Source organism: Scleropages formosus, chromosome 9 (genome assembly GCF_900964775.1).
Source record: "Scleropages formosus chromosome 9, fSclFor1.1, whole genome shotgun sequence".
Lineage (NCBI taxonomy): Eukaryota > Metazoa > Chordata > Actinopteri > Osteoglossiformes > Osteoglossidae > Scleropages > Scleropages formosus.
This window is the reverse complement of record NC_041814.1, coordinates 13,656,619-13,670,834: the sequence shown is the minus strand read 5'-3', so window position 1 is coordinate 13,670,834 and position 14,216 is coordinate 13,656,619. Positions and strand designations below refer to the sequence as shown.

The following is a 14,216-nucleotide window of genomic DNA, read 5'->3' as shown; positions in this document are numbered from 1 at the left end:
TTATAGTTGTTCAAATTATATTCAAATATCAAGTAGATCCTCTTTGAGCAGACACTATAGGTGCTCTAGGGAGTAATGTATATAATATAGGATTTCAAATCATAAAACACGCAAAAAAACTTTAAATCACGACGGTATTTCTGCCTTTGAAATTACACTGTTTTGGTTTGATAGAGTGTCTTATCGCAGTAAATTAGGGATGTTACACTAGTCAGTTTCAGCGAAGAGAACGAACTGCTGTTGACACACCACACCTGTGACTTTACACTACCTGTGTGATTTACAGTGTACACGTGTCTCGTAATCCCTGTGCGTCTTACAGTGCGCGGTCCCTTTAAGGCGCGAGGCGCCCGGCAGGAAGTGTACATCCGCGAGGAGAGGAGGCTGATGGAAGGGAAATACGAGGCGAGTGGAATGGAGAAAGACACTGGCAGAGTCGCTGTTTAGTCATCCTCCTAAAAGAGGATTTAAATGGTACTGAAGTGATCTTCAGGGCTCGGGGACGGTGGCTGGTGGCGAGAGGTGAAGGTGAGTCAGTATGGCAGTGTGTAACACTCAGAGAACACAATGCTGACGTGACGGAACACCGACGACCGGTTCCGTCGGTAGCATTACCGGTGTAATGCTAGGTAGTAATACGTTTTTTTTTTTTTTTTTCTCTTTTTTTCAAAAAAATTTTTGCAGGTTTTGCGATGCTGCAAACAAAAATGAAAATATCACACGTAAATGTCGTTGACAACGCAGATTCTTATCTGCTTTGTAATTTGTAGGTCACGTTTGAATGATGTGAACCTGACAGGAACAGCCGATATTGACGTGCGTTGGTGGTTGGTGCAGTTTGATGTGCAGTAATGGTTTGGCCTCAGCATTACGATCTGGCCGCCGACGTTTTTTACCTTATTATAATATAAACGTGGCGCTCCCTTGTCCGACTCCAGCAGGCTGCCGTTACTTAGCTGTAGTTTTTTTTTTCTTTCTTTCTTTCTTTTTTTTTTAACCATACGTTCAAAGTCATAGCGTGGCGCAGGTGTGGACCAAGTTCCGCCATTCGCTGTACTGTACATGAGTACTTATGTGCTGAACCACAAGTCTCGCTTACAACGACGTGGCCACTCAGTTCTTTATTTATTATTTAAAGTAGTGACTAGTCCGGCAGTCTCCCGTGACTATCATGTTCTCATAGTGAGTGCAGAGTTCATAAGCCTTATAGTTATGAAGGCTGAGTACACGGCTGCCTCTCGGAGTCGGATTGCGTGACGTGTTACGTAAAGTCAGCGCTCGCTGCGGCTGTCTGCTCTACTTTGTCCACTTCAGACGTTGGCTAATCGGCGCTGTTCGCCAGGAAAATCCGGGGTCCGCCGGGACTGCAGGCCTCTCCCGCCTGGCGGACGCGTTAGGAGCGTTAGCCGCCTGGACCGACAGGGGCCGTGTGCGCGGCGTGAATCAAGCGATTGTGCTGGAAGTGGAATCCATTGCTGCCTGCGTGGCCGCCACACACGCACACGATCACCGCGTCTGACACTCACTGGCTGGACTGGTTCCGCTGACACACTCCACACAGCCTGTGGCCCACACAGGCTGCCATGCTGAGCACCGCGGGATTGATTCTTCATTTGTCCGAAACAGATAACGGTTTAATTTGTAAACTGTAACTTACAAGCGAACACAATGAATGAATGAATCAGTAGTTTGCCCAAAACCACCCATTTCGGGTTTTAAATAAGCGAAACAGCCACAGCAGGCTGAGGTGCCGCCGTTGTTCCGTAGTATTTTTGACGCTGAGAAGGTGGCATGATAATGTAACTTGGAGGGCACTTTGACTCCAGTGGTTTTGAGCTGTTAAACAAATAAGCGCACAGTGTTCAGGCTGTAGGAGTGGAAAAGGGCAGCAGGCTGTAGATATGAGGGATGCTGAGCGTATCATGTGTGTATCGTCCATATGAGAGCTCCTCCGCAAGCCAGTATTTGAGATAGCAGGCAGTGTGCTGATCTCAGCTCATCCACACAATTGTTCAAATACACAGCAGTTGCAAGTGTCTCATTCCAGTAGTTGAAGGATTAGACCCTTCAGTTATTAATGGTTTTTCCATCCCCTGGTTCAATCCACTCCTTTCATTTAATCATTAGCGGGCTGGATGGGCACCGGACACAAAAGTACTCATTTACATTACACTTACGTTTTATATTTGTTCATTTAGCAGAAGCTTTTCTCCAGAGTGACGTACATCTCGTAGAAAATAGTTTATTTTTAGATGTACATCACTTTACGGCTGTCACTTTAAACAGATTTAGATGCAGACGCATGATTAACTTAAGTACAGTTCGTTTGTTACAATGTACATTACACAAGTAGCTGTTTAAGTTCATCCGAATATTGTATATTCCTAATCACCTTCCTAATTTTTTTTTAATACACATATATATGAGTGTGTAAAACACAGGGTGCAAGGCTGGAGGGGGGAGGGGACACACCCAGAATGGGACACCAGTCCTTCGCAGGGCAGCCCAAGTGGGACTCGAACCCCATAGCAAGACCTGGCCAAATCTGCTTCGCCACCCCCCACCCCCCCCCCACACCCAATTCTATTTCACCCACAATTCAACCATTTACAGTAAACCCATTTCCTGCTCAAACTCCCGGTAACTCGTGTCGTTACAGTGTACCGTAGCGAGTGGGTTGTGGTGGGATTACAAGGAGGTAAAAATCAAAAAAGCCTTTGAATAAATTGAATAAACATTTACGTTACAGGAGTGACTGTGTGAAGGTTTAGCCATTGTTAAACAGGTATGATTTCAAAGTTATAGTGCGTGAACATTTACAGATTACATGAATTTAAGAAATCATGGGTGAAGTGAGTCTTATGAGATCAACTCTTCACTTGTGGGAATGGTGTTTTTATCGTAACAAGGCTCCAATGGGTTGTTGCAAAGTCAGTTGCCTAGAATATGTTTGAGTGACCATCACCTAGAGTTTATGGAACAAAAACCTTCACGCTTTCTATTTTGTACCCTTAGAAAGATGGTGATAGATACCTATCTCTGTGGGTCTTAGTGGGTATTTTAGTGAACTGCATATTTGTCAAAAGTGAGAATCACTCCTATTTTAAATGCATTCTGCAATAACTATTTGAGCTTTCTTTTGAATAAGGAACCTACAGTATTGGGGGGATGTGGTGGCGTGGCAGGTTCTGCCGGTGCCTGCTGTCTGGGGTTCGAGCCCTGCTCAGGGTGCCTTGTGACAGACTGGCGTCCCATCTTGGGTGCGTTCTCTCTCCCTTCGGCCCTGCGCCCTGTGCTGCTGGGTAGGCTCCGGCTCGCCGCGACCCTTCTTGGGACAAGCGGTTGTTGGCAATGACATGACATGACCTTCGGTATTTCTTTGGGAGGATGCAATTATGATAATCTGTAGAGGGTGTTGCACACGCAGTAGCTTTATAAGGTGTAACAGCGAATATAATAGGTGTTTCAGACTGTGGTAGACTGGTTTCTGCATCAGTAGAATTCCATCTTGCTGTCCAAATTTTACGAAGTAGTGATTACGTCCTGAAATGTAGCCTTTTTATAGCACATTTTGATAACGTTGACTGATGACAGAAAGCTTGGTAGATAAATATGTGGTGAGTTGTGACTCATGTTGAAGTTTGGGAGTGGCTGGTCTTTCTACACAGTTTAATGTGTACTTGCTGATATTGCCATGCAGAGACTTTGCTGCAGAAGAATATGTTTTAATTTATGTCCCGTTGAGTTGACGTGCAGTGATTATTGTTCAGGTGTTAACAAATATTCCTGACCTTCATTTTTAAGAAGTTTTTAAAATTTTTATTTTTCAGTGAATGATCCTACAACTTTTTGCAAGACATCTAGTTTAAGAACTGTTTCATACTGTTAAACAGGTTAAAACACATGACTCGTCCTGAAAAGTACGAGTTGGCAAGTCTACACGATGGGAGAATTTGTGCGAATAATGATTGTTATTCATGTTCACCTGTAGTTTTACATATGTGTTCTAACAGTAGCATTCTTAAGATTTAGGAGCTATCACCAGTGTAAATTTACTTTATTTTAACCTTATGTTTTTGCTATTGAACTGTCCTACTAAGTTTTCAAGAAGCCAACCTTGCCATGAGTAAATAGCTTCCCTCTGAACTCCAAGTTAAATGAAGATAAGCAAGTCTTCATTACAGTCTTGTACAATATTGTTAGTCTTAACATTTCAGGAAACATTTTGTGTCATGCATGGAGTTTATTTTGTAAATACAGGTAGGGTATTGTATCATTATCATGTCTCAAGGCTTTTAATTTCTCCTAAAAGCGTAGAAGTGGATTTAACAATTGTCGTAAAGCACTGATTTTCCAGAAAATAAACACACTTTCAGATACCCCTAATTTAAAAAATGTCCTGCACATTCCTGAAGGTGATTACACTGAGCTATTTTTTTCCAGGGGGGGCGCAATGGGTTTGGTTGGGTCCTGTTCTCTAGTGGGTCTGGGGTTCGAGTCCCGCTTGGGGTGCCTTGCGATGGACTGGCGTCCCGTCCTGGGTGTGTCCCCTCCCCCTCTAGCCTTGCGCCCTGTGCTGCGGGGTTGGGCTCCGGTTCGCCGCAACCCTGCTTGGGACAAGCGGTTTCAGCCTGTGTGTGTGTGTGTGTGTGTGTGTGTGTGTGTGTGTGTGTGTTTTTTTTTCCAACACAAATTCATACACATTTGTTACATTCACGGAGGAAATGTTTTTGTACTGCGCATATCATCAGAAATCAGGCAGAACAGTAGTTAAGAACATGAAATTGTATCTTGAAGGTTACTAGTTCAGCCCCTATTTTTGCTGCTGCTTCTGTGGACATAAGCAAGATCTTTACTGGGAATTGTACGAGTTAAAAAAATGCTGCCTGTGAACGACTAAAATGCTGCAGGTTACTTCAGCTGGGTGTGAAGATCTGCAAATTAATAACAGTATACAGTAGGCCTGCTTATGAAATTTTGATGTAGTACAGTATTCTGCTGAGTTCAGTTGAGTGAGTCTGCAGTTTTGCTCTTCTCCTGGGTCACTGTAACACAGCTCTGTAGTCTCATGCATGCCTCTTTCATTAAGAAACAGTTAACATAATTAGGCTTGTGTTTTTCAGAGCTTGTTAGTTCAGCTGAGTTAGCCTTTGTTTCTCTGTCCCCAGTGTGACAATGTGATTAAAGTGAGAATTGTAAGTTGCCCAGGGTGAGCTTCTTGAAAGTAAGCAAAAAAATTAATTGGTGAGATTTAATGACAAATATTTCTCATTGTCTTTCTCTCTCTCCCCCCCCCTTCATCTCTGCTCTATGGCATACTGCTTGGCTCCTTCACACCTCTGTTCCTGCAATGAGAGCAGACAGTGTGTTGGCAGAGGGTTCCACGTAAGCGCCAAAGGGGTGTGGGACCAAGGACAGTGCCATGGTCCAGAGCTAAGGGGTAGAACACAGGTGTGTCCCATTGCAGACCCCCCACCAGTGGAGATGAAGCTGAAGCAGCGTGTGGTGGTGCTCTGTGCCATACTGCTCCTGCTCGGCCTGGCCAAGGTCTTTCTGCTGGATGGGGGTGAGGGCTCTGCTGCCAGCCGCCGGGATTTGCGGGCCTTCAGGAAAATGGAGGCGGGATTACAGCTGGCCAAGGGGGCACGTCTCACACACACACTCCAGTCTCCATGGGAAGTGGCAGCGCAGTGGGTGGGGCCTCGAGAGGTATATCCAGATGAAACCCCTGAGATGGCAGCAGTGCTGAATGCTCTCACCAGTGCCCGGGTGGAAAGGGCAGATGTGGGCTATAAGGGTACCCAGTTGAAGGCCCTTTTGGTTCTGGAAGGGGGACAGAAGGTGGTGTTCAAGCCCAAAAGGTAGGTTTTAATGCTGAAAAAGAAAATGACTTTTTTTTGTGTGCGTGCACATATGCACGGTGGTTCTTAACTACTGTTAAGGTCACTGTCGTGTGTTTTATTGAAAATATTTTGCAAACAACAAAATGTTTTATCTTAGAGATGCTTTAGAAACTCCTGACTGCAAAAAGAAAATAAATATGCCTTGGATATAGATAGGAAGATTCCTTGATGGAATGCATACCTTGTAAGATGTGAGGTGAGATTGAACTGTAAATATTTAAGCTGTGACTTGTTTTGCGAGTGAGAACTTCACTTGCTTCAGAATCCCAGTGTAATTTAGCTGTTTTTCACTGCTCTTATCAGAGCATCTGTGGAATACACAAAATGCTTTGTTGTAGATAACATTGTGGTTTGCTTGTTTTATTGCATGATATCTAAGTGGTGTATATACACTTAATATAACCTGCATGAATGTAGACAGAATTTTTTTCCAGTGATGCATTTTATCTTTTAAATTTGAGGGGCATTGTGGACAGCAATCACCCTGCACACCTTGTGTCTGTTTTGTCAGGTATAGTCGGGACTACGTGGTGGAGGGGGAGCCGTATGCAGGCTACGACAGGCACAATGCTGAGGTGGCTGCCTTCCACCTCGACAGGTAATGCAGCGTGCTCATCAGCTTAACGTTTTTCTTTTGAAAAATATGAATAACTTGCAGTTATATTGTTACTCAGGGTGTTTATTTTTTTTCTCCTTTTACTCTGCTTGTACTCATACATGGAAGTCTGTGTCACTTAATGAATCCTCTTATTTCCTTTCCTCCAGAATCCTTGGCTTTCGGCGGGCTCCCTTAGTGGTGGGAAGGTTTGTGAACCTGCGCACAGAAATCAAGCCAGTGGCCACAGACCAGCTGATGGGCACTTTCCTTATGCAGGGTCAGTTCCCTTCATCTCTGCTGCTTGCATATCTAACGATCTTGCTTGTGAACATAGAAGGGCTATGAAATGTTTATCATATTGATTTATTTTGCTGTACTGCAGTTTCTGTAGGCACATTTCTAAAATATTACTCAATTTTTATTTTCTCTCACACATCACCCCCATCTGTCTATTTATCCCAGTTAATGTAGAAGACATGAAGCTTTAGAACCATCCTTCAATACCCCTTTAATACATTTTCAGGAAACAAATCTATAGGGAAAAGATGGAAAAAAATCCAAACCCAGATTTGTCAGCCGTTAAATAGCTTTATAGAATTAGTTGGAAAACAGCCTTATTGCTATGAGGGGGGGAAAAAAAAAAAACTTTAATATAGTTTAATTGAAATCTCATTGTTCCCAACCGTGTTCCTGGAGTGAGGAAGTCAGTTTTATGCAGTCTGAGGTAGAGAAACAGTCGGGTAGTGGGTTTTGTTACTAGAATGCAATCCATCTCCAGCATTTTAAATTGAGTGATGTCAAAATGCTTTGCGTGAATGCTGCAGCGAATTTAAAGTATGTATGTAAGACTAAAGGTTGTTTTAGATTGAATAATACTATATTGTTGAGTTTGGTTTGCTGCGTTGAACAGTGTCGTCTTTTGTGCTGTCCCTATGCTTGTATATGTAAATACTAGTGTTGGCTGTAAGTAGCTATTAGTACACACCAGACACATTTGTTTTTGTGAAATGCATTTGAAACCCAAGTGAAAACATGTAGCAAAACAGCTGCATCAATAACAACAGTATACCCTAGTAGCTGGTGAGACATCAAGTCACTCAAGCGAATTGATACCCTTGGGCTTCTGGACAGAGGCGGATGTCTCTCTGTGTTCTCCACACAGAGATTCGGGCAGCCCTTAGCGGACGCTCCCTCCCAACAAGTCCGCTCGAAACGCCCACCCATTACGACTGGCACATGCACAGGTCTGTTCACCAAGGGCGTCCTTTTTAGGGAACAACACCTGCTTCTATGGGAAGTGCTACTACTGCCGGGAGAGTGAGCCTGCCTGTGCTGACGGGGAGGTCATGGAGGGCTCTGTCACCTTGTGGCTTCCAGATGTTTGGCCTTTGCAGAAGCACCGACACCCCTGGGGCCGCACCTACCGTGAAGGCAAACTGGCAAGGTGATGCTACACCTTATGTACTCCTTTATGGTGAAGAATTGTTTGTGCAGTAATGTGTATACATGTAGGTGAAGAAAAAAATGAAAATGTGTATTCATTAAGAATAGGGGTGTGGTGGCGCAGCGGGTTTGACCTGGTCCTGCTCTCCAGTGGGTCTGGGGTTCGAGTCCTGCCTGGGGTGCCCTGCGATGGACTGGTGGCCCATCCTGGGTGTGTTCCCTCCCCCTCCAGCCTTGTGCCCTGTGTTGCCGGGTTAGGCTCCGGTTCTCTGTGACCCCGCTTGGGACGAGCGGTTTCAGACGTGTGTGTGTGTGTGTGTGTGTGTGTGTGTGTGTGTGTGTGTGTGTGTGTGTGTGTGTGTGTGTGTGTGTGTGTGTGTGTGTGTGTGAATTAAAATAGAGTATTAGCACAAAGATGTGAACCAGGCAGACCTTGAATCAGACATTGTATGCTAATTTGTGTTTGGGTTCATATGTGTTGTATTTTTGACCAAATTCTCTGTGCTAAGGCATGCAACCGTTCTTTTGTTTAAATTCAGAATGTGTTACCCTTGGTAGATATTGTTTAGGTAATATTTCCCTTTTTATGCTTTGCTGTGCTGATGTTCTTATCATTTTCAGTGATGCTAAATGTAGGTGAGTATGAGAAGCCTTGAGGAAATAAGAATGCCTGCACATGGAACCCCCTTCAACTGAGTGTGTTGATCGATCTCCATGGGATCAAGCTTCATACCGTGTTGTTTTTTTTTATGCCCGCAGATGGGAGTATGATGAAAGCTACTGTGAAGCAGTGAAGAAAATGCCCCCCTATGATGCTGGACCCAGGCTGCTGGATGTCATTGACACGGCCATCTTTGACTACCTTATTGGGAATGCTGATCGGCATCATTATGAGAGTTTCCAGGATGACGGTGGTGCAAGCATGCTTATCCTTCTGGACAATGCAAAGAGGTAGGAAGCTGTTGCAGAACTAACCCTGTTCTCTGTGAGCTGAATCCAAAGTGAACCTTGTTCGTAATGCCAGGATGTACAGAATGCAGAAGTCTTCTGTACCCTAATGCATTTCATGTCTTCCAGTGCTTACCATGCTTTGTGTTTATCCATTCTTATATTCCAGGATCAAGCTGACTTAAGTTATTTTGTTGTACTGAATATTGCTGATGGATGTCTAGCATTTATGTCGTCTTTCTTGGTTGCAGCTTTGGAAATCCAGCCCTTGATGAGAGAAGTATCCTGGCCCCCCTGTACCAGTGCTGCATGTAAGTATGCACTCAGGTATCCAATAAAAACATGGCACTTTATGTCTAAGCACCAGTTTCTGAAGTTTGTCTTAAGAGTGTTGTCTGTGTTGCTTATACATATTTTAGTCTACGTAAATGTCAAGTATGATAAAGCTTGCGCTAGTAAAATGATATGCATGTAGTGCCAGCTTCTCTCACGTTGTTTCATAAAATATGAATTTTAACAAACGCATTTCTTATCAGAAAGAAGTTATGTCTGTTTAGAATGAAACAAAAATCACAATGCCTTAGCGTATAACGGAGAATACAAAAATTAAACCAGACATGCAACACTCACATAAGATGCAAATTTAAGTACTTGTGTTGGAGAAAAGTCAAATGAAGAGGAGAAGAAACAAAATGCTATTATAGGAAGGGGGGGGGGAGGGGGAGAACTCTGGGGGTCCAAAGCCCACTCCTGCACATACTATAATCTGTATAACCGAAACTGTTGGCAGCTAATGTGTCTCAAAGACGAAGTAGTTTACATAGGACAGCAATGATAGTGGAACATTATTTTACATTGATTAAATGGGATTGTTTTATATTAAATTACCGTGATAAGATATTCTAACACAACACTGAACTAATTTACAGAGGAAAGACATTTGCTTACAGCTGCATATTGGCAACTGAAACTTCTCTTAATTGAAATCATTTTAGCTGTTTTTAAGCTTTACAGCCTGATCATGAATCATCTTTATCTGGGAAACAAATATTTGCTTTATTGAAGGAAACTGTTACACAGTCCTTGTGTTACAAATGTTCAATTTATACATTTTCAACTGTACAAACATTTGAAAGCTTATTTGTAGCTTCATAGTTTGTCTTTTTGAAACATTTGTGGAGGGAAGGTCATCTGCATTTCTGCATACAGCCATTAGTTGGCAGCTAAATGCACTCTGCATAGAAACAGAAGCATAGGACTACCTTCATTCAACTCACTTCCAGTGTTACAACTAGCGGGTGGGGTTCCTGAGTGTTGATGACTAATGATATCTATTATAGTTACATCAGAGAGGTTTGCTAAACCTTCCCCATTCTTACCCTGCTGATATTGATTCTATAGATAATAATGCAAACTAATAGAGGCCAGTGCTCATGGATGTTGCATATATCTCTATGTGATGATTCTAACAAGAGGTTGTGGAGATTTTGTATTTTTTTTTTTTAGTATTTTCAAGTTACAGTTAAAAAAATCTGAACTTTATTTCATACTAATAAAAGTCCTGGAATGGACTTGCACCCTCTCTGTGGTATACTATGGCTTCTGTGCTGTGTTTTCAGGATTGGCTCTGGAACACAGACCCTACATAACATGAGCAATTGATAAATATACAATGAAGTTTTAACAGGATAGTTTTTGTTCATTATAATTTTACCTGAGGTTTTTGTAGAACCAAACCTATGAATTTGAGGCATGTTTATATTATTGTGCTTCTGTGCATTATAATTTGGTCATAGTGACTTTGAATTTACAAACAAATCGAGTTGCGAATGCTCTTCCTGTCTCAATAGAGTCAATAAGCTGAAAACCCAGAGTATTAAAAATTGCCAAAAAATACCTGAAGTTACTGTCTCTGGTGTGTTTTAAAGATGAGGACATACTTTAATACTTACTACTGCCATTCTTTAGAGGAAAAAAAAAAAAGCATGCAACTTGCCCATTTTCTATATTCTCCTCCATCTTTACTTTCTCACCGGGATCTGCTGTTGGATATAATTTAAGGATAAAACACTTAAATCTGTTTCACACTCTAGATTCAGCACAAACCAGAATAATGCAACTGCTCTTCCATATTAAACTAACTTGACCGTGTTCTACCTCGTGATTTCCACCCCCCCCCCCATTTTTCACGAAACTCCAAAGAATGAGAAGTCTTCAGTCAATGCTTAATTTGTAATGAACAGTCTGGGAGAAGTGCAAAGTACATTAAACATTGCCCAATCTTGATCTGAGAGTGTGAGGTAGGCTAGGCTTTGTAGAAGCTCATACATGCTTTTCTTCTGTGTCTCAGGGTTCGTGTGTCCACGTGGAATCGGTTGAACCTTCTGCGGAACAGGGGCCTGAGCGGTGCCATGCGGCTGGCCACGGCTCATGACCCCACAGCCCCGGTGCTTACTGAGGCTCACCTGGCAGCTCTCGACAGGAGGCTTGTGGGTGTCCTGGCCACTGTGCGACAGTGCATAGAAACCCAGGGTCCTGACAACACCCTGATTGAAGACCGCATGAACCTCCCACACCCATAGACACTGGTGGGGTAAAATTTTTTGATGTTGGATCATGAAGAGGCCAAGGGCTGGCCACTTGGACATGGATCCTGATTTCTTTGGTACTAGAGCTGAGAGATCACAGGAAGCGGTAGGAAGACACCACACAGACCCCTCCCTCCACTTTGCTGCTGAAAGGCCGTGGAATTGATACCCCGAGTCGCAACTACTGCTGAGTAGGTCAGAATGCCTGCTCTCTCTATTGATGATGTAACAAACCTGGTGAGCCAGTGATCACTGCCAGCAAGAAACTGACCACAGTCTTTTTAAATTGTGTGGTGAGCAAGGGGAAAGAGGAATGTGCAATGCTGTGGTGTTGCCCCTCAGCGAGGATCGTGGTACAAGAACTCAACACAGAGTCTCAGGGCAGAGCAAGCCACAGTTATCCTGAGTGCCCGTGTTCCTGGTGAGGGGCACTGGGGTCCTCTATAGATACCCGTTGCTCCCGGTGAGGGCTATGGGTGTCTACTAGGAACCATAGTGTAAGAACTGCACTGTGGCAATGGAAATGGGGACGACTCTACACAATAAATGACTTGAACTTTAGTGATAAACTCTTTATGGAGACAAACCTTGAATCATGAATATGTTGTACAGTACTAATATTCAGATAATATTGAAGATCATAGTGATGGGAATTATAAGGAACCTAATATGATGTCCAGTTTAAATACTGTAATGTACATTGTGGGTAAAGGGAATTGGTTTGTAATGGTTGACATTGCTGCTGATCTCCAGGTAGGGCTGGAGATGGGTGGGGAGGATGGGTATAGAGGGTACAATAAGGGCTGAAAAAGGATTTTTTTTCTATCATTAAAATGTAATGTTAAAAACCTTGTATTCTGTCTGTTAAATACAACATTCTTATCAAGAGTTCTGTATTTAATACAGTAGTTGTGGCAAATTTTCAAAACAGGAAACGGGTAATGCTTAGAAGCCCACAAAAACTTTTCATTCCTGAATGGAAACGAAAGGAGATACCCAGTTATTAAGCACTTGGCTGTTTATGCTGAAAGTTAACTATGATAAATAAGGAAAAACTGACCTACAAAGCCAGTATTCCCCTTGAAATTTTTCTCATTCTGTGTGATTTGAATAGCCGGTGACATTCTTTTGGAAATGAGTGGCTTGCTAGCATTGAATTCAATTTAAAAATTGCCCTATTTATTTATTTATTTATTTTATTTTTTAAGCTAAAGTAAATTAAACGGCTAACAAAGGTACTCTTGCTTGTGAATTTTCAGTGGCAGTTCAGCTTTCTGTTGAAAGCAGCAAAAAAGCCCTCCTGTGCTAGTACCGGCTCGGAGCATGTCATGTTTTTACATGCTTTTGTGAAAGTGCCCGCTATATTCTCAGATCCAAATTTCAGTGACATTTGCATACTGTTCTTTAAAGGCGAACGGACAGGAGGGCTTTTTTTGCTGCTTTCGACAGACTAACTTTTCAACTGAACACTAGGGCCACAAGCTTTTAAGACTGTGTGTGCATTTCCATGCAAGTTAAAAGAACATAAGTATGGAAAAGGATTATTTATACAGCTTGAGGGTTTTGATTTTAAATATGCATGAAAAGAAAACTGATTTCACTTAAATATTTGGGATCATTTTTTACATCCTCAACACCCCCCCCCCCCCCCCTTTCTGCAACATTGAAAAGGAACAGAAACCAGAACAGACATAAGTCAGATGGTTTGTTCCCGGGCAACTAAGTGTAGTTTATAGTTTATATAACACTGTATCATCCTAAGTTATATGCAATTGGAGCACTGAATTCGCTGTTAAATGCAGCTCCTTGTTAACATCGCTGGACTGTAGTTTGTTTCTTTCAGTTTAGTCTCTGCGGTGATAAAGGACTGTACTCGAATCAGGTTTTCACTTGAGTTGTTTCACTTGATATCCGAGAGAAAGTGGCAGCAATCTCCTCCAGTGTATGAATCACCAAGGAGCCTCCATGTTCACCAATGAAACCTGTTGCTCTTAGTCAGTTCTGTTGTGAGACAGGAGGGGGCAGAGCAGCTTCAGCCAAACCACAAAAAAAGTCCTTTCATTATCAGCATCACTTGAATAATATTCCTTTGAAACGTCACCAAATGCTGCAATATTCTTAAAATATTACACATGTGATGTATTTTAAGGAATACTCATGTGAATATATTTGAATATAAATTGAGAATTCTCAGTCTTGTACATAGCTGTTTTGTCAGAGGATGTCGGTACACTATTTATAATATAAATTATTGAATAATTAAACACATTAACAAATTTTCTTCCTGTGCCTGATTTGATTCAATGCAATGGTTTTTTTTAAAAAAAAAAAAAAAAATGTTTACCTTTTAATAATACATGTTTGGTTAAGGTGACTTGCAGTGTCAGGCAGTTCACCTATGTTTAGAGCAGTGCACTCTTACCTTTTTGTTCGGGGTGATCAAAGGTACTACAGCATACAAACCTGTACCCTGGTAACTTCAGAGTACAACACAACAGCACTGAAAAGGACCCTACTTCCTGCCCGACGTATCATCTAGCTGGTTAAAATCCTTATCTCTCTCGCTCTCTCTCAAAAATCTCCTCCCTTGCTTTTCAGTTTGGAGTTTTTTTTTTTTTTTTTTCTCTTTCCTCTGCTGGCTTACATCTGTAATACATTTACTTTAACTGTACATGCATTTCTTTAGCAAAGGCTTTTCTCCAAAGCAACGTGGTGTGAGAGAAAAAATACAACGTG

General features: G+C 42.3%; 1 protein-coding gene across 2 annotated transcripts; it reads left to right on the top strand.

Moving 5' to 3' along the window:
• The first annotated feature begins 375 nt into the window (after nt 1–375).
• fam20b (FAM20B glycosaminoglycan xylosylkinase) lies at nt 376–13,623 on the top strand. Of its 2 annotated transcripts, none has more exons than XM_018734328.2 (8): nt 376–528; nt 5,361–5,861; nt 6,415–6,501; nt 6,669–6,778; nt 7,774–7,945; nt 8,704–8,895; nt 9,144–9,203; nt 11,243–13,623. In XM_018734328.2, the coding sequence occupies exons 2-8, from the start codon at nt 5,485–5,487 to the stop codon at nt 11,472–11,474; spliced, it is 1,230 nt and encodes a 409-aa protein (XP_018589844.1). In that variant the 5' UTR covers nt 376–528; nt 5,361–5,484; the 3' UTR covers nt 11,475–13,623. The 2 variants fall into 2 exon arrangements, with proteins under 2 accessions (XP_018589844.1, XP_018589845.1); XM_018734329.2 differs by having other exon boundaries at nt 5,356–5,861.
• Nucleotides 13,624–14,216: the final 593 nt, after the last annotated feature.